Source organism: Salvelinus namaycush, chromosome 21 (assembly GCF_016432855.1).
Source record: "Salvelinus namaycush isolate Seneca chromosome 21, SaNama_1.0, whole genome shotgun sequence".
NCBI classification, from domain to species: Eukaryota; Metazoa; Chordata; class Actinopteri; order Salmoniformes; family Salmonidae; genus Salvelinus; species Salvelinus namaycush.
In genome coordinates, this window is record NC_052327.1 from 33,691,757 (window position 1) to 33,717,309 (window position 25,553).

The following is a 25,553-nucleotide window of genomic DNA, read 5'->3' on the forward strand; positions in this document are numbered from 1 at the left end:
GGATCTCCTTTGCATCTAAACAACGATGTTCCCTGAAGGATCTCCTTTGCATCTAAACAACGACGTTCCCTAAAGGATCTCCTTTGCATCTAAACAACGATGTTCCCTAAAGGATCTCCTTTGCATCTAAACAACGATGTTCCCTGAAGGATCTCCTTTGTGTCCAAACAACGATGTTCCCTGAAGGATCTCCTTTGTGTCCAAACAACTACGTTCCCTGAAGGATCTAATCTGCGTCCAAACAACAATGTTCCCTGAAGGATCTCCTTTGCATCTAAACAACGATGTTCCCTAAAGGATCTCCTTTGCATCTAAACAACGATGTTCCCTGAAGGATCTCCTTTGTGTCCAAACAACGATGTTCCCTGAAGGATCTCCTTTGCATCTAAACAACGATGTTCCCTAAAGGATCTCCTTTGCATCTAAACAACGATGTTCCATGAAGGATCTCCTTTGTGTCCAAACAACGATGTTCCCTGAAGGATCTCCTTTGCATCTAAACAACGATGTTCCCTAAAGGATCTCCTTTGCATCTAAACAACGATGTTCCCTGAAGGATCTCCTTTGCATCTAAACAACGATGTTCCCTGAAGGATCTCCTTTGCATCTAAACAACGATGTTCCCTAAAGGATCTCCTTTGCATCTAAACAACAATGTTCCCTGAAGGATCTCCTTTGTGTCCAAACAACGATGTTCCATGAAGGATCTCCTTTGCGTCCAAACAATGATGTTCCCTGAAGGATCTCCTTTGCATCTAAACAACGATGTTCCATGAAGGATCTCATTTGTGTCCAAACAACAATGTTCCCTGAAGGATCTCCTTTGCGTCCAAACGATGATGTTCCCTGAAGGATCTCCTTTGCATCTAAACAACGATGTTCCCTGAAGGATCTCCTTTGCATCTAAACAACGATGTTCCATGAAGGATCTCCTTTGTGTCCAAACAACAATGTTCCCTGAAGGATCTCCTTTGCATCTAAACAACGATGTTCCATGAAGGATCTCCTTTGTGTCCAAACAACAATGTTCCCTGAAGGATCTCCTTTGCATCTAAACAACGATGTTCCCTGAAGGATCTAATCTGCGTCCAAACAATGATGTTCCCTGAAGGATCTAATCTGCGTCCAAACAATGATGTTCCCTGAAGGATCTCCTTTGCTTATTTGACAAAGAACTTTCCAATTATGTTCTGTAAACCGGGTACTTTTTTTGACTATACCTTCTCTAAGTCCTGTGGTGAGGCGGAGAGGAGGGTCTGCCCACTGTTGGCCCAATGTCGGGCCAGAATCACATACTGGTCCAGCCCAGTCTCCTCTAGCCAGCAACAGACCTGCTCCGGAGTCCACTTGGAGAAGGGTGTCTTCAAATCCCTGCAGGAGAGGAGAGACAATTGGATCATCAAGACTGGAATATTTTTACTAACTGTAAGTCACTCTGGATAAGAGAGTCTGCCAAATGACTAAATGTAAATACTTTGGCTTTTTTGTATATTCTCTTTCACATGCACATGTTTAAGAGGATACACTGTATAAATGTATTTTGTGATACTGTCTGTCCCATACCACACAGAGGTCAACGTCTCTCCAGTCCGGGCCAGACGAGGGCTGGCGGTGGCTCTCAGTCCCCCCCTCTTAAACTCTCCAGGCTCAAGGTCCTCTCTCTGCAGGGTGCCAGACTGGGTCCTCCGAATCCTAGGGTAGAGGAGATAGAATACATCATTAGTCTTTCACTAAGAATTACACAGTACCTTTGCAAGGCCACCTCCTCTACCCAGGATAACTTGTATCAGATATCTCCCATTTATACCATTAGTCTCTGAATTAATATCTCTAAATCGATTCAGCAGTGTGCCCTTCCTGTGTGTGTGTGTGTACGTGTGTGTGTGTGTCTTCTGTACAGGTACTCACTTCCCCCAGAGTTTCTTGATGCCCAGGTGGTTCTTCTTGTTCTCTGGGGAGACAGGAGACTGCTTTCCTGAGTCCACTCCAGACGAGAGGGGGGACAGGTCCGACTGCGTGGACTCATCCAGTCTCTCCGACTTTCCTATGAGAGCAGGAGATTATGTTAAATAAGTACTGTACTACTATTTCAAACTGTTTCAAAAATGTCCCTACTGTTCTCTTCATGAAAGTAAGTCATGCAAAGGTTAAGGGACACTGTATTTATTTCATTCTTTAGGGCCTACAATTAAGGTCTATGCAGGACCCACACATTTCAAATAGATCATGCCAAAGGTTAGCCCAGTGTGAAGTGAAACAGGAAAGCATTAACATTGTTTGTGCGCTCCAACATTTTCAGTATTTATAAAGCCATTTTTACATCAGCAGATGTCACAAAGTGTTTATACAGAGTGCTTAATGCAATTTAAACGCTGTCTTAGTGGATGCCAATTCAAATCTGTGAAGACAAATTCCTCTTTTGCATATTCAATAAAAATATTTCACACAGGGAAATTAAATTACAGCCTGAGGCGAATGGGTTATCATGTTGCATCTGTAGTTGTTTACAGTGGATGGTTATGCCAGTTCAGACAAGGTCTATCCCTGTGCAAGCAACCCTCGCCGCACGTGACATCGCCTAAGTAGCCCTGCTTTTGAGGGTAGTCAGCTTTGGGAGGGGTGCACTGCAACACCATTAATTTACTGTATGTGAGAAAAAAAAAGGGTCAGGCATAATCCGAGACGCCTCTCTCTGACTCACTGAGGGTATTACACCCTCCAGCACAGGCTGGAGTTTAGTCACAACTTTAATCCATAGTGAAAACAGGGGCTTGGTGCTTTGACATGCATGGGGCTTCTGCCAGAGTAGTAGCACGGTACCTAAAGCTGGAGCGCTGGCACTCCTGCAGCGGTCTTCAGCCATAACACAAACAGAAAGCCACGCAAAGCAAAAAAAAAGGACAGGAGAAACAGAACAGCAGCAAACCAAGTGAAAGATTAGTACAGAGTGAGAGAGAATGCAGAGAATAGCTGCCCCAATACAAACCAACCACAGTATGAGAGAATAGTGAAACAGTGCCATTGTTGTAACAAGCCATAGAAGTGTATTTAAGCAATAAGGCCTGAGGGGGTGTGCTATATGGCCAATATACTACGGCTAAGGGCTTTTCTTATGCACAACGCTACGCGGAGTGCCTGGACACAGCACTTAGCCGTGGTATAATGGCCATATATCACAAACCCCCAAGGTGCCTTATTGCTATTATAAACTGGTTACCAAAGTAACTAGAGCAGTCAAAATAAATGTTTTTTTATTGTCAGCCAATCAGCATTGAGGGCTTGAACCAACCAGTTTATAATGATTTATTTATAGTATACACCCTAGGAAGATTTTGTTATTTGTTGTTTGAAACATTCTAGTAGGCTGATGATAAAAACGACAAGTAGCAGTGTTTTAAGATGTAACTTACTTAGGTTCAACTCACTGTCCTCGCTATCGTCAGGGGAGAGCTGGACTGGTGTGGCACACTGCTCTTGATCCTCATTCAAGTCCGGTCGAGATAGCTTCCCTGGTAGGGTCTGATATTTGTTCATTTCCATGTGCCGATTCTGTAAGTGGGGGGAACCATGGTCACGAGTCTATTCAAAATTCAATGAAATGGCATCTGTTGACATTTGATTTCAGTTGAACTGCTACTGCTGTACATTACAGAACACAAGAATCAGATTGATATGTTTTCCTTTCATGACAACATCACTGTACATTCAATTGGATTGCCATTGGAGTCACAAGTGTTCAAGAAACAACAGACCAAAGGCTAGTTTCATAAGCCCTAGATGCATCGAGAGTATGATCGCTACTACATTTGACAGTTTCAGGTCAACCCGTGGCTCTGTTCAGGTCAGCTAGGATAAAGTCAGCTTGTGAGAGGTTAAGGGTTAAAGGTTAGCGGCTCTGGTGAGATCATTCAGTGGAAAATACCTCTGAAAACGCTTCAACTGGTTGACCCACTACATGCTACAGGAGGGGGGACCGTGCATGTAATGAAGAGAAGACACACACTGTTAGTAGACTGATGTATTGACAGTATCAACTAAACAACAAGAGTGTGAGAATGCACTATGTGTTTATCACTTTTTGTTAGGTTAACAGTCATCAGAAGCGTATTGGTTATGTATTGCAGTTAGAGCACGCATAACGTTTCTAATGTGTTTGGTCAAATACAAATGAAGCACATGCTGCATGTCTAACATGGATATATTACAGTCTTAAAGTTCAATCAAAACACAGCAAAATCATGAAACCTTTGGTAACGATCCGCTTTGTAACTCCTCCAGGCTGCTTGAAAGCATCTGTGGTTGGGACCTATCGAGAAAAACAACAACATTGAAACCCAACTTGCACTACAAGAGTAAAGTAGTTTAACTTGAGTTACGGGTTCAGTACAGTAGAATTAAGAGTTGGAAACTCTTAGTTTGTGCTCTTTGAGGTCTGTGGCACTACCTCCCAGAAGGGACTGTGGGTAATGTGATGTGACAGGCTGGGCTCTACAGGAGAAGGGGTCTGAGAGGGCTGTTTGTACCAGGCGGGGACATCACAGTGACAGGGTGACACAGTGACACTCACAGCCACTTTAGTGGGCCCCTAATTAAAAGACAACCAAAACAAAGAGCAGCCTGGCTGTCACACCCATGTAGCCTCAGTTCTACTTGCCATTGTCCGTTGTGGAAGCAGCCAGCATCGCTCGGGGAGACCATCACCATGGACGTCTCCAGGGAGGTCTGGATACTGTGGCAGAGGGACAGGTCCAGTAGAACACAGTAAACTTGAGGGAGCACGGCTGGAGCAAAAGGTGTGTGTGTGTGTGTGTGTGTGTGTGCGTGTGTGCGTGTGTGTGTGTGTGTGTGTGTGTGTGTGTGTGTGTGTGTGTGTGTGTGTGTGTGTGTGTGTGTGTGTGTGTGTGTGTGTGTGTGTGTGAGAGAGAAAGTGCTTGCAAGTGTGTGGGTGTCCAGGGTTACATATGCCCTTCATGCATGTTTGGTCACCCTCTCCTAAGTACATGTAATTTCAACAACAGCAGCAACAATACAAAGCTGTTGGTGAATTCTTCCTTCATGTGTGTGGTCAGTGGTTTTTGTTTGTTTACCTAGAGGTCAGCTCTTTCTGGAAGGATGAGGAAGACCTTAACAGAGGAGAGGAGCACCTGGAAGACATCTGAGTAGGGAGAGATCACACACTTTAGACCAAGAGGTACTGGGTATGCACACTGAACAGTCTGCTAATACACTGCCATGGTATGTGAGCGCAGAGGCATGGCGTGTACTACTACTCAGTGCTTTAGTTCTATTCTATGAAAATATGTAAGAGTAGGCAGGCACAAGCACTGAGTACTTGAGAAATGCAGGTTGTAGTAGTACTGTGTTTAGTGGTTCACAGAGGAGGAGCACGTAGAGGTCTCTTACCTCTGAACGGATGATGTCTGAATGAGCTTTATGTGTGAGAGCTCTCATCTTCAGACTCCCGCTCAGTTCCTCCTCACTGCTCCCAACAAGGAGCTTCTCACTGGACACTAAACACATGCAGCACACACACAACCACACACACACACAACCACACACACACACACACACACACACACACACACACACACACACACACACACACACACACACACACACACACACACACACACACACACACACACACACACACACACACACACACACACACACAAAGGGGTAATGCAGTGCTATGACCCCTAAACATTATCATTCAATGCATACCATCTTCAACATTCTTTGAATTATTTACAAAGCTTGTTTGAAAAATACTTGAATGTTTATTACCTCTGAGAGTGCGTGTGTATAAGCAGTGAGTGTGCCCAGTATAAAAGCAGTGAGTGTGTAGAAGCAGTAAGTGTGTATTACCTTGTGCGAGGGCCATCACCTCCTTCATCTTCCTGTACTGTCTCAGGAGAACAGTGAGCTCCTCTATGTGACGGTCCTGACACAAATAGAGAGGACTTTAATAACATACCTTCACTTTGTACAACTTCAACAAATTACAATATGTTAATACAACGGTGGATCTCATCCTGAATGCTGATTGGTTAAAACCGCATTCCAGCCGGTGTCTATTCCACAAGTTACCACCGGCTAAATCTATGACGTTAAAATGCCTATTTACTCTGTTCCATCTGACTGCGCAATCCAGTGATTGTGTTAGCTGTGTTGTTGGCTAGCTCCTCTGAACAACAGTGTCCTGACGAGAGAGCACATTTTTATGCCACGCAAAATCGCGCCTCATTAGCTCATTGTTATGGATGTATCCAAATAAATGTCACTGTGTAATAAATGTCAAATGCAGCTACTGTTGTTATTCTGTCTGCACTGTTTGATGTAACTGTAAGTCAGCTGTAGTTGGCTATCTAGCTAGCAAGGGATAAGAACGTTGCCAGGCAGTATGGCACTGGAACATTTAGAACCAACAACCAGCCGGCTTGGGTAGCAACCCTAGATTTGTGTTGGAACTATATCTTGTGGAAGGATGAAATAGTATGAAAAAATTTATCAAAATAACAGTTTTAATGAAAATATGTCAATCATTATTTGAATATGTTGGTAACCTGTATAAAAGTGATAAAGGCCTCAACGCCGGTGTTTGGAGGATATATTGGCACAGTTTGCTGACCCTCAACAAACATATCCTCCAAACACCGGCTTATCGGGCATTATCAGTTAAATAACACAATATACACACTATTCAACAGAGTTTTCAAAACATACTTTCTCATCATTTGCCGCTAACAAAGACTCCATCCCCATTTTCAACCTTTGGAATTCTTGGTCTGAAAAATAAAAATAAATATTTTTGTGAATCATGAGAGTAATAATCTATAAAAAAAAGAGCTGGTGTAAGGGCTTTAAGGAAGAAAATGCCAGGGCCGATTTCTGGTCCCCGTTCACCCCTGAATCAAGTTGTAATCATGAGCTCATGAGGCATTTATAAGTTCTATTTTCAATGGGTATGTCATTAACTGACAATTGGCCAGCTTTATCCTAAATATTTCAGATTGCACCTTTAAATTCTGAACAGGGCTCATATGTTTGGCCTAGTGACCTTAGCTTCATAGGTGACAAAATGAGAGCTAAATGAACAGCCCTATGGGAAAGAGGAGTGACTGTTCTCATGAGTGTGAGTATGAGGAGGATGTATCAGAGCTTCCCTCCCCTCCTCCCCCTTCTCTCCTTTGTAGCTGCCAGGGCTGATGAAATGGGTGTGACAGACATGACAGCATGCCAGCGTGGATTAGACAGCAGAACAGAGAGGCAGTGACGGCAGAGCAGAATTGCACCAGGGCCACAATTACACAAGCTTAGTCAGACTAGAGCCTTACATTGGTCTGTCAGCAGTCTCCTAAAGACCTCCACTACAGCAGGGGGCAGCATAGAGTAAAGAGACAACAGTGGAGGGGGTAGAGAGAAGGCATTTGTTAGGTATTATTTGAATGAGGCACCATACCTGACATCACACATGCAGATGACTAGCTTAATGTCAAATTCAATCTCGAAACAACCATAACTTGGGTTCAATTGGTATCATTAGTTCGTATTATCAAATGTCAAATGTTCAAAGTTTCCCCCTGCTCTGACAGTAGAATAAGCGTTAGTGGATGATATTTAGTTTGAGGTGGACCAGCTGTATTAATGACACTATGCATTCAAGTGGTCAGTCCCCTGGTGTTTGTTACTGATGATGTATGATGTGTGTTTCACAGGTAAGGTTACCTCTCTCTGGATTCTCATTGGTCATTGGGCCTCTGGAGACCAGCTGGCTCTGAAGGCCGTCGATCTCAGAGTCTTTGGAAGCCAGTATCTGCTGTAAGTCTGCTATCTTCACCTGTAGAGAGAGGGTCACGGTCAATGGAGTGATCCAAGTCAATACTGCCTGTCTACAACCACAGCCACCCGAGCCACGGCTTTGTTCATCACGCTACCATCTAGAAGATGGAGACTGACAGGTGCATCAACTCTGGGACCGAGACACTGATAAAAAGCTTCTATCTCCAGGCCATCAGACTGTTAAACAGTCAACACTGCTCTGAACTTTAGTCAGTGTTACTAGCCGGCTACCAATAGGTACTCTACCCTACGCTTTAGAGACTGCTGCCCTATGTACATAGAGTCATAGAACATGGGTCACTTTAATAAAAGGTTAAATACTATTTTACCCACTTTATATGTATATACTGTATTCTAGTCATGGCTCATCCCATAACTATTGCTGCACACACCTTTTCTATTCATATACTGTCCATACCACTATGTGTATAGATGTTGCTCGTTCTGATATTCTTGAATTGTTTTAATTTTATTACGTGTGTATGGTTTTTTATTGCTAGGTATTGTTGGACTACTGTACTGTTGGAGCTAGAAACATAAGCATTTTGCTGTACCTGCGATAACAACTGCAAATCTGTGTACGCAACCAATAAACTTTGATTTGATAATGACATTACGGGCTCTATTCAGTCTGTAAAGCTGAAGCGTTACAGTTTACGTGATAGAAATGTAAAGGTAATTTCTGATTGAGATGACATAAGCAACGTTTACCCTGAATAAAGTCTCCACTAAAGCGGGAACATTGCCTTTAAATTGAAATCAAGCTGTAAAGCTGAACTTACGCGATACGGATTGAATAGAGCCCTTAGTCTCATACAGATATACAGTGGGGTCTGCAATTATTGACACCCTTGATAAAGATGAGCAATAATGACTGTATAAAATAAATCATTCAAAAACGGAGTTATATTTAAGCACATTTTTGGGGGGAAATTACAAACATTACAGTGTACAAACATCTGCTCTTTCCATTACAAACTCAGCAAAAAAAGAAACGTCCCTTTTTCAGGTCCCTGTCTTTAAAAGATCATTCGTAAAAATCCAAATAACTTCACAGATCTTCATTGTAAAGGGTTTGAACACTGCACCTGTGGAACGGTCGTTAAAACACTAACAGCTTACAGACGGTAGGCAATTAAGGTCATAGTTATGAATACTTAGGACACTAAAGAGGCCTTTCTACTGACTCTGAAGAAGACCAAAAGAAAGATGCCCAGGGTCCCTGCTCATCAGCGTGAACGTGCCTTAGGCATGCTGCAAGGAGGCATGAGGACTGCAGATGTGGCCAGGGCAATAAATTGCAATGTCTGTACTGTGAGACTTCTAAGACAGCGCTACAAGGAGACAGGACGTACAGCTGATCATCCTCGCAGTGGCAGACCACGTGTAACAACACCTGCACAGGATCGGTACATCCGAACATCACACCTGCGGGACAGGTACAGGATGGCAACAACAACTGCCCGAGTTACACCAGGAACGCACAATCCCTCCATCAGTGCTCAGACTGCCAGCAATAGGCCGAAAGAGGCTGGACTGAGGGCTTGTAGGCCTGTTGTAAGGCAGGTCCTCACCAGACATCACCGGCAACAATGTCGCCTATGGGCACAAACCCACCGTCGTTGGACTAGACAGGACTGGCAAAAAGTGCTCTTCACTGACGAGTCACGGTTTTGTCTCACCAGGTGTGATGGTCGGATTCGTGTTTATCGTCATGGTCTGGGGCGGTCTGTCACAGCGTCATCGGACTGAGCTTGTTGTCATTGCAGGCAATCTCAACCCTGTGCGTTACAGGGAAGACATCCTCCTCCCTCATGTGATACCCTTCCTACAGGCTCATCCTGACATGACCCTCCAGCATGACAATGCCACCAGCCATACTGCTCGTTCTGTGTGTGATTTCCTGCAAGACAGGAATGTCAGTGTTCTGCCATGGCCAGCAAAGAGCCCGGATCTCAATCCCATTGAGCACATCTGGATCGGAGGGTGAGGGCTAGGGCCTTTCCCCCAGGAATTGCCCGGGAACTTGCAGGTGCCTTGGTGGAAGAGTGGGGTAACATCTCACAGCAAGAACTGGCAAATCTGGTGCAGTCCATGACAAGGAGATGCACTGCAGTACTTACTGCAGCTGGTGGCCACACCAGATACTGACTGTTACTTTTGATTTTGACCCCCCTTTGTTCAGGGACACATTATTCAATTTCTGTTAGTCACATGTCTGTGGAACTTGTTCAGTTTATGTCTCCGTTGTTGAATCTTGTTATGTTCAAACAAATATTTACACATGTTAAGTTTGCTGAAAATAAACGCAGTTGACAGTGAGTGGACGTTTCTTTTTAACTGAGTTTAGATTGACCAGGTAAAATCAGGTGAAAGCTATGATCCATTATCTAAATCCACACCGGTAAGTGTGTCAACAGCTGCAACGCTGCAGTTTTTTTACGCTCAACAGTTTCCTGTGTATATCAAGAATGGTCCACCACCCAAAAGATATCCAGCCAACTTGACACAACTGTGGGAAGCATCGGAGCCAACATGGGCCAGCATCCCTGTGAAACGCTTTCGACACCTTGTAGAGTCCATGCCCTGACGAATTGAGGCTGTTCTGAGGGCAAAAGGGGGTGCAATTCAATATTAGGAAGGTGTTCTTAATGTTTTGTACACTCATTGTTAATTATTTTAAACTAATACAATCGCTCAGCGAAAGAGATTGCTAACTTCTCACCATTACCAATAACAGGGAGGTTAGCATGTCTTGAAGGTATGATCTCTGACCCACTGTAACTTTGTAGCTCAGCATTATTCACGATTCATTCAGGAGTTTCCGTAATCATGGTAGCATCCACATTAATGTAGAAGTGTTTAAAAACATATTATATTCTTATTTACAATAAAAGGGCTTCTGAGTGGCGCAGAGGTCTAAGGCACGCCATCTCAATGCAAGAGGTATCACCACAGTCCCTCGTTCAAATCCATGCTGTATCACATCTGGCTGTGATTGGGAGTCCCATAGGGCAGCGCACAATTGACCTGGGTTTGGCTGTGGTAGGCCACCATTGTATATAAGAATTCGTTCTTAACTGACTTGCCGAGGTAAATAAATAAAAAAAGTTACATTATTTACCATTAATTTCTATTTGGCACAGAATCATCTGAAACAAACTCAAAACGAACTGAAATGCATCCAACAAGTTTGTAAAGTCACAAGCTTGATGTACAGTAGTCATTGTGTGATAGGAATATGAGACCAAATACTAATCTTTTGACAACTTTATATATATGAATCTTTAGGGGTGTCAATAATTTTTACCCCTACCTTCATGAGATTTTTTTTATTACCTGTTAAACAAAATCTCTTTCTCTGAGCAATTGTATTAGTATACAGTAATATAATTTCCCCATTTTTTTGCATACAATATACACTAAATATACACTGCTCAAAAAAATAAAGGGAACACTTAAACAACACAATGTAACTCCAAGTCAATCACACTTCTGTGAAATCAAACTGTCCACTTAGGAAGCAACACTGATTGACAATACATTTCACATGCTGTTGTGCAAATGGAATAGACAAAAGGTGGAAATTATAGGCAATTAGCAAGACACCCCCAATAAAGGAGTGGTTCTGCAGGTGGTGACCACAGACCACTTCTCAGTTCCTATGCTTCCTGGCTGATGTTTTGGTCACTTTTGAATGCTGGCGGTGCTTTCACTCTAGTGGTAGCATGAGACGGAGTCTACAACCCACACAAGTGGCTCAGGTAGTGCAGCTCATCCAGGATGGCACATCAATGCGAGCTGTGGCAAGAAGGTTTGCTGTGTCTGTCAGCGTAGTGTCCAGAGCATGGAGACGCTACCAGGAGACAGGCCAGTACATCAGGAGACGTGGAGGAGGCCGTAGGAGGGCAACAACCCAGCAGCAGGACCGCTACCTCTGCCTTTGTGCAAGGAGGAGCAGGTGGAGCACTGCCAGAGCCCTGCAAAATGACCTCCAGCAGGCCACAAATGTGCATGTGTCTGCTCAAACGGTCAGAAACAGACTCCATGAGGGTGGTATGAGGGCCCGACGTCCACAGGTGGGGGTTGTGCTTACAGCCCAACACCGTGCAGGACATTTGGCATTTGCCAGAGAACACCAAGATTGGCAAATTCGCCACTGGCGCACTGTGCTCTTCACAGATGAAAGCAGGTTCACACTGAGCACATGAGCACGTGACAGACGTGACAGAGTCTGGAGACGCCGTGGAGAACGTTCTGCTGCCTGCAACATCCTCCAGCATGACCGGTTTGGCGGTGGGTCAGTCATGGTGTGGGGTGGCATTTCTTTGGGGGGCCGCACAGCCCTCCATGTGCTCGCCAGAGGTAGCCTGACTGCCATTAGGTACCGAGATGAGATCCTCAGACCCCTTGTGAGACCATATGCTGGTGCGGTTGGCCCTGGGTTCCTCCTAATGCAAGACTATGCTAGACCTCATGTGGCTGGAGTGTGTCAGCAGTTCCTGCAAGAGGAAGGCATTGATGCTATGGACTGGCCCGCCCGTTCCCCAGACCTGAATCCAATTGAGCACATCTGGGACATCATGTCTCGCTCCATCCACCAACGCCACGTTGCACCACCGACTGTCCAGGAGTTGGCGGATGCTTTAGTCCAGGTCTGGGAGGAGATCCCTCAGGAAACCATCCGCCACCTCATCAGGAGCATGCCCAGGCGTTGTAGGGAGGTCATACAGGCACGTGGAGGCCACACACACTACTGAGCCTCATTTTGACTTGTTTTAAGGACATTACATCAAAGTTGGATCAGCCTGTAGTGTGGTTTTCCACTTTAATTTTGAGTGTGACTCCAAATCCAGACCTCCATGGGTTGATAAATTAGATTTACATTGATCATTTTTGTGTGATTTTGTTGTCAGCACATTCAACTATGTAAAGAAAAAAAGTATTTAATAAGAATATTTCATTCATTCAGATCTAGGATGTGTTATTTTAGTGTTCCCTTTATTTTTTTGAGCAGTGTACATTAGTATGTGGACACTCCTTTAAATGAGTGGATTTGGCTATTTCAGCCACACCTGTTGCTGACAGGTGTATAAAATCGAGCACACAGCCATGCAATTTCCATAGACAAACATTAGCAGTAGAATGGCCTTACTAAAGAGCTCAGTAACTTTCAACATGGCACCGTTATAGGATAGCACCTTTCCAACAAGTCAGTTTATCAAATTTCTGCCCTGCTAGAGCTACCCCGCTGAACTGTAAGTGCTGTTATGAAGTGGAAACGTCTAGGAGCATCAACGGCTCAGCTGCGAAGTGGTAGGCCACACAAGCTAACAGAATGGGACTGCCGAGTGCTGAAGCGCATAGCATGTAAAAATCGTCTGTCCTCAGTTGCAACACTCACTACCGAGTTCCAAATTGCCTCTGGATGCAACGTCAGCACAGGAACTGTTTATCGGGAGCTTCATGAAAAGGGTTTCCATGGCCGAGCAGCCGCACACAAGCCTAAGATCACCATGCGCAATGCCAAGCGTCGGTTGGAGTGGTGTAAAGCTCGCCGATATTGGACTCTGGAGCAGTGGAAAAGCTTTCTCTGGAGTGATGAATCACGCTTCACTATCTGGCAACTCGACGGATGAATCTGGGTTTGGCAGATGCCAGGAAAACGCTACCTTCCCCAATGCATAATGCCAACTGTAAAGTTTGGTGGAGGAGGAATAATGGTCTGGAGCTGTTTTTCTTCATTCAGGCTAGGCCCCTTAGTTCCAGTTTTTAGCGCTATAGCATACAATTACATTCTAGACGAGATTGTGCTTCCAACTTGGTGCCAACAGTTTGGGGAAGGCCCTGTTTCAGCATGACAATACCCCAGAGCACAAAGCGAGGTACATACAGAAATGGTTTGTTGAGATCGGTGTGGAAGAACTTGACTAGCCTGCACAGAGCCCTGAACCTAACCCCATCGAACACCTTTGGGATGAATTGGAATGCCGACTGCTAGACAGACCTAATCGCCCAACATCAGTTCCCGACCTCACCAATGCTCTTGTGGCTGAATGGAAGCAATCCCCCTAGAAAATAGGATGTCTTGCTCCCAGACAGACTAAATAACTTTTTTGCTCGCTTTGAGGACAATACAGTGCCACTGACACGGCCCGCTACCAAAACCTGCGGGCTCTCCTTCACTGCAGCCGAGGTGAGTAAAACATTTAAACGTGTTAACCCTCGCAAGGCTGCAGGCCCAGATGGCATTCCCAGCCGCGTCCTCAGAGCATGCGCAGACCAGCTGGCTGGTGTGTTTACGGACATATTCAATCAATCCTTATCCCAGTCTGCTGTTCCCACATGCTTCAAGAGGGCCACCATTGTTCCTGTTCCCAAGAAAGCTAAGGTAACTGAGCTAAACGACTACCGCCCCATAGCACTCACTTCCATCATCATGAAGTGCTTAGAGAGACTAGTAAAGGACCATTTCACCTCCACCCTACCTGACACCCTAGACCCACTCCAATTTGCTTACCGACCCAATAGGTCCACAGACGACACAATCGCAACCACACTGCACACTGCCCTAACCCATCTGGACAAGAGGAATACCTATGTGAGAATGCTGTTCATCGACTACAGCTCAGCATTTAACACCATAGTACCCTCCAAACTCGTCATCAAGCTCGAGACCCTGGGTCTCGACCCCACCCTTTGCAACTGGGTACTGGACTTCCTGACGGGTTGCCCCCAGGTGGTGAGGGTAGGTAACAACATCTCCACCCCGCTGATCCTCAACACTGGGGCCCCACAAGGGTGCGTTCTGAGCCCTCTCCTGTACTCCCTGTTCACCCACGACTGCGTGGCCATGCACGCCTCCAACTCAATCATCAAGTTTGCGGACGACACTACAGTGGTAGGCTTGATTACCAACAACGACGAGACGGCCTACAGTGAGGAGGTGAGGGCCCTCGGAGTGTGGTGTCAGGAAAATAACCTCACACTCAACGTCAACATAACAAAGGAGATGATTGTGGACTTCAGGAAACAGCAGAGGGAGCACCCCCCTATCCATATGGACGGGACAGTAGTGGAGAGGGTAGTACGTTTTAAGTTCCTCGGCGTACACATCACGGACAAACTGAATTGGTCCACCCACACAGACAGCCTTGTGAAGAAGGCGCAGCAGCGCCTCTTCAACCTCAGGAGGCTGAAGAAATTTGGCTTGTCACCAAAAGCACTCACAAACTTCTACAGATGCACAATCGAGAGCATCCTGTCGGGCTGTATCACCGCCTGGTACGGCAACTGCTCCGCCCACAACCGTAAGGCTCTCCAGAGGGTAGTGAGGTCTGCACAACGCATCACCGGGGGCAAACTACCTGCCCTCCAGGACACCTACACCACCCGATGTCACAGGAAGGCCATAAAGATCATCAAGGACAACAACCACCCGAGCCACTGCCTGTTCACCCCGCTATCATCCAGAAGGCGAGGTCAGTACAGGTGCATCAAAGCAGGGACCGAGAGACTGAAAAACAGCTTCTATCTCAAGGCCATCAGACTGTTAAACAGCCACCACTAACATTTAGTGGCCGATGCCAACATACTGACTCAACTCCAGCCACTTTAGTAATGGGAATTGATGGAAATGTATGTAAAAATGTATCACTAGCCACTTTAAACAATGCCACTTAATATAATGTTTACATACCCTACATTACTCATCTCATATGTATATGTATATACTGTACTCTATATCATCTACTGCATCTTGCCATCTTTATGTAATACATGTATCACAAGCCACTTTAAACTATGCCACTTTATGTTTATATACCCTACATTACTCGTCTCATATGTATATACTGTACTCTATACCATCTACTGCATCTTGCCTATGCCGTTCTGTACCATCACTCATTCATATATCTTTATGTACATATTCTTTATCCCTTTACACTTGTGTGTATAAGGTAGTAGTTGAGGAATTGTTAGGTTAGATTACTCGTTGGTTATTACTGCATTGTCGGAACTAGAAGCACAAGCATTTCGCTACACTCGCATTAACATCTGCTAACCATGTGTATGTGACAAATATTTGATTTGAAATGTTTTAACATCTAGTGGAAAGCCTTCCCAGAAGAGTGGAGGCTGTTATAGCAGCAAAGGGTGGACCAACTCTATATTAATGCCCATGATTTTGGAATGAGATGTTGGACGAGCAGGTGTCCACATACTTTTGGTCATGTAGTGTAGCTCAGAATTTCAATTATTTATTTTATACAGTCATTATTGCTCATCTTTATCAAGGGCGCCAATAATTTCAGACCCCACTGTACTTCCAAGGTGACAGGGCAATGATGTCTTCCTCAATTAGGAAAATCATGAGAGGGGTGTGGTGCATAATTCATGATTAGGTCCTTAGTGTCAGAGGGAGGACAAACAAATACTGATCAATTCAGTTGGAAGTCAATAAAAAGCTCTGTATCTATTGTAGTCAAAAACTTTAAACACAAGGTAACTATCCACACATAGACATGGGCAGCAATCCTTATCTGGTAACACAAAGGGTTAGGGTTGAGCAATGGGGCTTGGAATAAGGTGCAGTAGTAGACAGAAATTGAGAATGAGGCTGGATGAGAGCAGTACACTTTACCACTGCATTACAAATCAGGGGTTGAAACTGAAATTATTTTACAATCGTTCAGAACAGAACCATTTTTTGTTCCCTTTTACTGTTTTGACCTGCAAAATAAAAAGTTTGGAACTTGTTCGAACCCCCCAAAAAGTACAGATTTATATTGTTCCTTTCTAAACCTCTGAAATACATATATATTTTTTTACATTAGCTCAACATTAAATTACTTCACCAATCAGTGCGGATGGAGCAGCTTGCTATGGCGTGGGCAAGCTATAGTTGTTTTAGCACAGGCAGCCCAGCTAGCACAGTGGATCTGGGCCGATTACGGATGAGAGTCGGGGCACTCGGATGAGAGTCACATATGGCCCGAGTCTGGGCCGCCTTCTGCAGTATTAATAATGGCTAGAATGCGGGGATTAAGCTCAGGCCGATTCCGGTGTGAGTTATCTGGCACAAATGTATCACTTGGGGCTCGGGCTGATTCCGGTGAGAGTTATCTGGCCCTAATGTATTATTGGGGCTCGGGCCGATTGGGGCTACTCTCTGGAAGATGATTACACGGGCTGCTTTATATAATTAACATTTCATTATTTATTTATTTTTTCCATATTTTCCTCATTGTTTCTGTGATCAAAAAATACAATGAACATTTAAATGAAATTCTTTAAGAGTCCTGTGTAGTATCTTAGTATTTTGATGCAAGGCAATTAATAAGCATTCAAAACTTTGTGGCTGGAACCTCCCAAGTGGTGCAGTGCTCTAAGCAAACTGAGTTTCTACAGATGCTGGTTGCAGACCCATGCCGGCCACGACCGGGAGACCCATGAGCACAATAGTCCCAGCGTTGTCCGAGTTAGGGGAGGGTTTGACCGGCCGGGATGTCCTATCGCGCTGTAGCGACTCCTGTGGCGGGCTAGGTGCATGCACGCTGACACGGTCACCAGGTGTATGGTGTTTCCTTTGACACAAGATGTTTTTTTTGTGGATGGGTATAATTTCTATGTATAAAATGTATAATAGTCATATTTAAAATGACTAAATCTGGGTAATTTTGTATACATTTATGTAAATTTACATTGGGATTCTGGTAAGATGCCGGCAAATTCCGGTCGACGATTCTGGGCAGTCATTCATTTTGATTCCGGGCCGAGTCCGACACCCAATTCCGGGCCAATTCAATCAGTTCCGGCCGCTTCTGGTCCGATTCCTAATTGCGAGCTGGGAGACAAATTTTGCGGGAGGGAGAGCGAGAGAGGGCTTGGTGCGCTGGGCATTGTTATGAAATACATGATCTGAATTAGGCCCACAGAATTATACCTACAGAGGAGTGGCTTCAATGGAGGAACTTTGAATGTCTTTGAAATTCCGAGCGCTGGCTTAAAGTTGGACCAGAGCTAGCTAACAAGCTTGTGTGTGCAGAGCGGCACCAAAATTAAAAACACGTCTTTTTGTAGTTAATAAATAGAATGTGAAATATGATAACTATAGTATCCACAACTAGCATTGAAAAATGGAATCCATTATTCTCAAATTAAAAATCTCTCCATCATTTCTGAATCACGCTTAATGTCAGTAGGCTACAGTAGCCTAAGCTTCGGAAGGGGAGGGGCAGATTGCCTACACAAGCACACACACTGGCAAAGATTTTCAGACACTGGAATACGTTTCTGAGTGACAGAGTGAGTGCTTTGCATAGGCGCTGTCACGTTCCTGACCTGTTTTCCTTGTTTTTGTATGTGTTTAGTTGGTCAGGGCGTGAGTTGGGGTGGGCATTCTATGTTATGTGTTTCTATGTTGCGTTAAATGTGTTGCCTGATATGGTTCTCAATTAGAGGCAGGTGTTTGACGTTTCCTCTGATTGAGAACCATATTAAGGTAGGCTGTTCTCACTGTTTGTGGGTGGGTGATTGTTCCTGTGTCTGTGTCTGTCGCACCACACGGGACTGTTTCGTTTTCGTTCGTTTGGTTAGTCTGTTCCTGTTCGTGCGTTCTTCGTGTTTTATTGTAAGTTCTCATGTTCAGGTCTGTCTACGTCGTTTTGTTATTTTGTAATCTATTCAAGTGTTCTTCGTGTTTCGTCTTGTTTAAATAAATCTTCATGTCTGCATACAACGCTGCGTTTTGGTCCGATCCCTACTCCTTCTCCTCATCCGAGGAGGAGGAATTAGACAGCCGTTACAGAATCTCCCACCAACCAAGGACCAAGCGGCGTGGGAGAAAGCAACAGCGATCGCAGGATTTCTGGACATGGGAGGAAATATTGGACGGTAAAGGTCCATGGGCACAGCCAGGAGAATATCGCCGCCCCAAAGCTGAGCTGGAGGCAGCGAAAGCAGAGAGGCGGCGTTTTGAGGAGCTAGCCCGGAAGCAGGAGAAGGATCTGGGCTACACTACGTGGGAGGAGATCGACAGGTGGGCGATCGACCCAAGGAGAGTGCCGGAGCCCGCCTGGGATTCTCTGGCGCAGTGTGAGGAGGGATACCGGCGAATGGAGGCAGCACGACGACGCGGTAGGAAGCCTGTTAGTCAAGCCCAAAAATGTATTGGGGGGGGGCTAAAGGGTAGTGTGGCGAAGTCAGGTAGGAGACCTGCGCCAACTTCCCGATCTTACCGTGGAGAGCGAGAGTACGGGCAGACACCGTGTTATGCGGTAGAGCGCACGGTGTCTCCTGTACGTGTGCATAGCCCGGTGCGGGTTATTCCACCTCCCCGCACTGGCAAGGCTAGATTGAGTATTGAGCCGGATGTCATGAAGCCGGCCCAACGCATCTGGCCTCCAGTGCGTCTCCTCGGGCCGGCATACATGGCACCAGCCTTACGCATGGTGTCCCCGGTTCGCCTACATAGCCCAGTGCGGGTTATTCCACCTCCCCGCACTGGTCGGGCTACGGGGAGCATACAACCAGGTAAGGTTGGGCAGGCTCAGTGCTCAAGGGAGCCAGTACGCCTGCATGGTCCGGTATATCCGGGGCCACCTCCCCGCCCCAGCCCAGTACCACCAGTGCTTACACCACGCACCAGGCTTCCTGTGCGTCTCCAGAGCCCTGTTCCTCCTCCACGCACTAGCCCTATGGTGCGTGTCTTCAGCCCGGTACCACCAGTTCCGGCACCACGCACCAAGCTTCCTGTGCATCTCCAGAGCCCTGTTCCTCCTCCACGCACTAGCGCTATGGTGCGTGTCTTCAGCCCGGTACCACCAGTTCCGGCACCACGCACCAAGCCTCCTGTGCGCCTCCAGAGTCCTGTGCGTCCTGTTGCTGCTCCCCGCACTAGCCTGAAGGTGCGTGTCCTTAGCCCGGTACCTCCAGTTCCGGCACCACGCACCAGGCCTACAGTGCGCCTCAGCCGGCCAGAGTCTGCCGTCTGCCCAGCGGCGCCTGAACTGCCCGTCTGCCCAACGCCGTCTGAGCTGTCCGTCTGCCAAGCGCCGCCTGAACTGCCCGTCTGTCCTGAGCCTTCAAAGCCGCCCGTCTGTACTGAGCCTTCAAAGCCGCCCGTCTGTACTGAGCCTGCAAAGCCGCCCGTCTGTACTGAGCCTTCAAAGCCGCCCGTCTGTCCTGAGCCTTCAGAGCCGTCTGCCAGACAGGAGCCGCTAGAGCCGTCCGCCAGACAGGAGCCGCTAGAGCCGTCCGCCAGACAGGAGCCGCTAGAGCCGTCCGCCAGACAGGAGCAGCCAGAGCCTTCCGCCAGACAGGAGCAGCCAGAGCCTTCCGCCAGACAGGAGCAGCCAGAGCCTTCCGCCAGACAGGAGCAGCCAGAGCCGTCAGCCAGCCATGAGCAGCCAGAGCCGTCAGCCAGCCATGAGCAGCCAGCGCCGCCAGCCAGCCATGAGCAGCCAGAGCCGCCAGCCAGCCATGAGCAGCCAGAGCCGCCAGCCAGCCATGAGCAGCCAGAGCCGCCAGCCAGCCATGAGCAGCCAGAGCCGCCAGCCAGCCATGAGCAGCCAGTGCCGCCAGCCAGCCATGAGCAGCCAGAGCCGCCAGCCAGCCACGAGCAGCCAGAGCCGTCAGCCAGCCATGAGCAGCCAGAGCCGTCAGCCAGCCATAAGCAGCCCCTCAGTCCGGAGCTGCCCCTCAGTCCGGAGCAGCCCCTCAGTCCGGAGCTGCCCCTCAGTCCGGAGCTGCCCCTCAGTCCGGAGCTGCCCCTCAGTCCGGAGCTGCCCCTCAGTCCGGAGCTGCCCCTTAGTCCGGTGCTGCCCCTTAATCCAGTGGGGTTAATTTGGAGGGTGGCCATTTGGAGGAGGCTACGGAAGCGGGGTTTGACTATGGTGGGGTGGGGACCACGTCCGTAGCCGGAGCCACCACCGTCCACCCAGACCCTCCCCTAGACTTTAGGTGGTGCGCCCGGAGTTCGCACCTTGAGGGGGGGGTTCTGTCACGTTCCTGACCTGTTTTCCTTGTTTTTGTATGTGTTTAGTTGGTCAGGGCGTGAGTTGGGGTGGGCATTCTATGTTATGTGTTTCTATGTTGGGTTAAATGTGTTGCCTGATATGGTTCTCAATTAGAGGCAGGTGTTTGACGTTTCCTCTGATTGAGAACCATATTAAGGTAGGCTGTTCTCACTGTTTGTGGGTGGGTGATTGTTCCTGTGTCTGTGTCTGTCGCACCACACGGGACTGTTTCGTTTTCGTTCGTTTGGTTAGTCTGTTCCTGTTCGTGCGTTCTTCGTGTTTTATTGTAAGTTCTCATGTTCAGGTCTGTCTACGTCGTTTTGTTATTTTGTAATCTATTCAAGTGTTCTTCGTGTTTCGTCTTGTTTAAATAAATCTTCATGTCTGCATACAACGCTTCGTTTTGGTCCGATCCCTACTCCTTCTCCTCATCCGAGGAGGAGGAATTAGACAGCCGTTACAGGCGCCTTGAGTTTGTGAGACTGAAGAAAATGCATGGAACATAAAATAACGTTATTATCCAGTTCCCATGTTTTTAAAACAGTTCTGTTCAGGAACAGTATAGATCACTTTCGTTCCCGGTTCTGATTCTGTTCCTCAAAAAAGTTTTATTTTCCAGTTTTTGGGTTCTGTACCATGAACCGGTTCCAACCCCTGGTACAAACCCAATAGACTACATGCACATTAAAAAGGGAACCTCACTAATCCAATAATAAAATATGGGGAAGCATGGAGGTCAGTACGGTGATTGTTTGCCTGCCTGCCTAGGACCATTCAGGCTTAACTGCGTGAAGCCTGTGGGTGGTAGTCAATGACCACAGAGGGTCATGCACTTGGTCAGTGAACTCAATGGTTGGAAGTCTCAGAGTCGATCATCTACCATTCACGCCCACACAAACAAATACTTGTGAGCCGTCTCCTCTGGATGAGCACAGCGTATAGATAGATCTTCTAAACATGGCAGTCTGTCTGCAGCCTGAGACATGGACGTATCGCCCCCCTCAACCCCCTTCAGCTCACTTCTGCAGAACCCGTACATTGAATAACAGATAGCAATTGGAGCATGCTATGTTCTGTATTATTAGTTCTTGGTCGGAGAGGACGGGGGAGTAAGAGTGAGCTGTCAGATCGAGTCAATGTCAAAAGCATTGTTCGCTTGGTCTCGCTCTTCCTTTTTCTCTATTTGTTTGTTTTGATCTTTTTCTCATTCTCCCCATAGATATAGAAAACAAATGTACATATCCTTATTTTGGAGGAATATTTTATATATACACTGAACAAACATATAAACGCAACATGTAAAGTATTGGTCCCATGTTTCATGAGCTGAAATAAAAGATCCCAGAAATGTTCCATACACACCAAAAAGCTTATTTCTCTCAAATTTTGTGCACAAATTTTCATCCCTTTTAGTAAGCATTTCTCCTTTGCTAAAACAATACATTCCCCTGACAGGTGTAGCATATCAAGAACCTGATGAAACAGCATGATCCTTACACAGGTGGACATTGCGCTAGGGAAAATAAAAGGCCATTCTAAAATGTGCAGTTTTGTCACACAACACAATGCCACAGATGTCTCAAGTTGAGGGAGCGTGCAATTGGCATGCTGACTGCAGGAATATCCACCAGAGCTGTTGCCAGAGAATTGAATGTTAATTTCTCTCCCATAGGCCACCAGAATTTGGCAGCACATCAAACTGGTCTCACAACTGCAGACCACGTGTAACCACGCCAGCCCAGGACCTCCACATCCGGCTTCTTCACCACATCGTCTGAGACCAGCCACCCGGACAGTTGATGAAACTGAGGAGTATTTCTGTCTGTAATAAAGCCCTTTTGTGGGGAAAAACTCCTTCTGATTAGCTGGGCCTGCCTACCCAGTGGGTGGGTCTGGCTCTCAAGTGGGTGGGCCTATGCACTCCCACCCATGGTTGCGCCCCTGCCCCGTCATGTGAAATCCATAGATTAGGCCCTAATTAATTTATTGAAATTGATTGATTTCCTTATATGAACTGTAACTCATAAAATCGTTGCAATTGTTGCATGTTGTGTTTATATTTTTTGTCAGTATAATTCCCCATTATTTAACTAAAAATAGAAATGGGTATGGAATCCATATGAGGAACATTGTCAGAGGAATGACAGTGTTCCTCATATGGATTCCGTACATTGTCTAGTCATACAGATGACAATACTCCAAGTAAACTCTACTCACAGGATCTCAGTAGAACCACCTGAACCTGTGAGGGATTGGGTGAATGAGATTCCACAACCATGGTGTTAACAAGAGAAGGGGAGGATGAGGAGGAGGAAGAGGGACAAGTGCAGAGTGAGGTGGAGGCAGAGAACATCAGGAGCAGAGGGGGAAGGAGAAGGAGTAGTCAGCATGAAAGAGGGATTAGGGTGAGGAAGAAGAGGCACCTGAGCGGTCCGCCATCGCTCCTCCCAGTGCTGCTTCTCCACCTGAGTGTGCTCTACAGTGACCTTCAGGCTAGAGAGCTTGGTCATGAGCGACTGGTAACACACATGGAGAGAGTAAGAGATAGAGAGCTAGAGGGAGAGAGAGCCAGAATGGGTGGAAAGTAAGCTGGAAGATAGGAACAAAGTTTACCTCCAAAATTGGAGTTGCCAAGAGCAACAAAGTAAAATTGAGGCAATTATGTCTTCAAATGAAATAGGAATATCAATTTGCTAGAAAACCAACTAAAGTGGGTGTCACCTTAAAGTGCCATGTGAATCAACTAAACTGACAGATAAAGAACTGTAAAGCAAAACTGTGACAGAAAGCAAAAGTTATAACAATTTTTTTTCCTGATATATATATATTTTTTACCTTCGTGGCCTTTAGTTTTCTCTCATACTGCGATTTCTCCCCCTCCAGCACATCCACTTTACTCTTGAGGAGCCTGAGTTCTTGCAGTAAGCCCTGTCAATAACACAGAACATGTTGTAAAGTTTTAATTGAAAATAACTGTGTCCCTTTGATGCAAAATCTCCAGACCAAAAACACCATGCTCTTCACTGTGCCTTCCGCACGAAAACACCAACTTATCCAGTCAAAAACCAGTGTTGGATACAAACATTGTTCTCTCAGTTTATAAATGAACATGTTACACCAAAAAGTAGAAGGGAAGTTTTCATATGTTGACCCACGTAATTTGATCCCTTAACAGCCAGAACACTGTGCAGTTAATACATATAAAGCTCCACATCCCAGGAAGGCAACAGATGACCCTTTTAACACGTGACCAGTCAGTCAGCCCCTATACCCGTCAAACTCAACTCTGGACCTCGAAGCCAGTTGCACTGCTTTTTTTTATTGTTCCCCTCTAATCAGGAACTTAGACCTGGGACACCAGGTGGGCGCAATTAGTTATTAGATAGAACAGAAAACCAGCAGGCTCCGGACCTCGTAGGGTAAGAGTTGAATACCCCTGCCCTATGCTGTACTCAGTAGTGATGGCTCAGGCTCCTCAAAAGGAACAATGTTTATGGACATTACCAGTCAGTTAGCCAGTCTGGTTGCCGGTTTGTTTCAGCATCCATTAGGTCCCTTCAAAAAAGTTGTCAAGGCTGAATATTGAAACAAACTGGCACAAGGATATAATGTTTCTTGGATAATTTCATCAAATCATAAAAAACTTGAACATTGAAAAAGTGACTAAAGTAGATAAATTTGAATTTATCTCATGTTTAGAGATAGGGTATGAGCATAAGCCATCAACCAAGCCCAGTATTTGGACACAGTGACCAGTAAACCTTGATTGCATTAATAAGGTGAACCACGGTCATGCAAGCACACCACACCACTTACAATGAGTTTGAGACAACACTCAGATATTTTATATATATATATATATATTTACACAAAAAAATTGGGGATTGTAAATGATGCAGACAATTACATTGATGGAAGCCACAATTTATCTGCAAAATTAAAGCTGATCTACACCCCCCCCAAAAAACTAAAAACCCCACCCGTATATGGAGGAAAACAGTACACTAAAAACCACAGGATTCACACACATTGTAGTAGTAGAGGTAGAGACTTCGGTCACTGTAAAGAGAAGCGTTAAGTACTAGACCCAGTAGAGGAATCTAGAGGGGTAGGGAGGACGGTAGTTAAGAGAGGGGGGGTAGCGTGTCCATGGGTACTGCCTACATTCTGTCCTCCACAGCGACAGCAAAACTCCTCCACGTCAGAGCCACCCAAGCCCACGTCAGGGCTCTGGTCGTGGGCCTCGCGGGCACCACTCTCCCCCTGGGCCTCCATGGCCCGTTTCTCCATGATGCGGGTGTGGATCTCTTCCTGAAACCTACACATCTGCTCCTGGAGCTCGCTTATCAGATTTACCACACACTGAGAGAGGGAGAAGAAAATACAAAACAGAAAAAGGAAAAATAATAATAATAAAAAGGTTCCAAATGATATGCACTGCTGTGGGTATTTTGTTTTTATATTCGTAAAACAATTACATTAAAATAAGATGTACAGTACATACAGTACCAGTCAAAAGTTTGGACACACCTATTCATTCAAGGGTTTTTCTTTAGTTTTACTATTTTCTACATCGTAGAATAATAGCGAAGACATCGAAACTATGAAATAACACATATGGAATAATTTAGTAACCAAAAAAGTGTTAAACAAATCAAATGTATTTTATATTTGAGATTCTTCAAAGTAGCC

The 25,553-nt window shown here is 45.8% G+C and overlaps 1 protein-coding gene across 2 annotated transcripts in view; it reads right to left on the minus strand.

The window, feature by feature from the left end:
* ppfibp2b (PPFIA binding protein 2b) overlaps positions 1 to 25,553 on the minus strand; it is a 100,892-nt gene that overhangs the window by 6,915 nt on the left and 68,424 nt on the right. Inside the window, exons 7-19 of one of the 2 annotated variants that reach the window (XM_039017606.1) lie at positions 25,026 to 25,223; positions 23,697 to 23,789; positions 7,729 to 7,840; positions 6,727 to 6,788; positions 5,869 to 5,944; positions 5,404 to 5,510; positions 5,088 to 5,155; positions 4,246 to 4,306; positions 3,923 to 3,958; positions 3,411 to 3,549; positions 1,909 to 2,044; positions 1,564 to 1,692; positions 1,221 to 1,371 (exon numbers count right to left, since the gene is read on the minus strand). In XM_039017606.1, the coding sequence (XP_038873534.1) occupies positions 1,221 to 1,371; positions 1,564 to 1,692; positions 1,909 to 2,044; positions 3,411 to 3,549; positions 3,923 to 3,958; positions 4,246 to 4,306; positions 5,088 to 5,155; positions 5,404 to 5,510; positions 5,869 to 5,944; positions 6,727 to 6,788; positions 7,729 to 7,840; positions 23,697 to 23,789; positions 25,026 to 25,223 (1,368 nt within the window). Of the gene's footprint in view, positions 1 to 1,220; positions 1,372 to 1,563; positions 1,693 to 1,908; positions 2,045 to 3,410; positions 3,550 to 3,922; positions 3,959 to 4,245; positions 4,307 to 4,654; positions 4,730 to 5,087; positions 5,156 to 5,403; positions 5,511 to 5,868; positions 5,945 to 6,726; positions 6,789 to 7,337; positions 7,371 to 7,728; positions 7,841 to 23,696; positions 23,790 to 25,025; positions 25,224 to 25,553 lie in introns of both variants that reach the window. The other variant, XM_039017605.1, reaches the window with a different exon arrangement.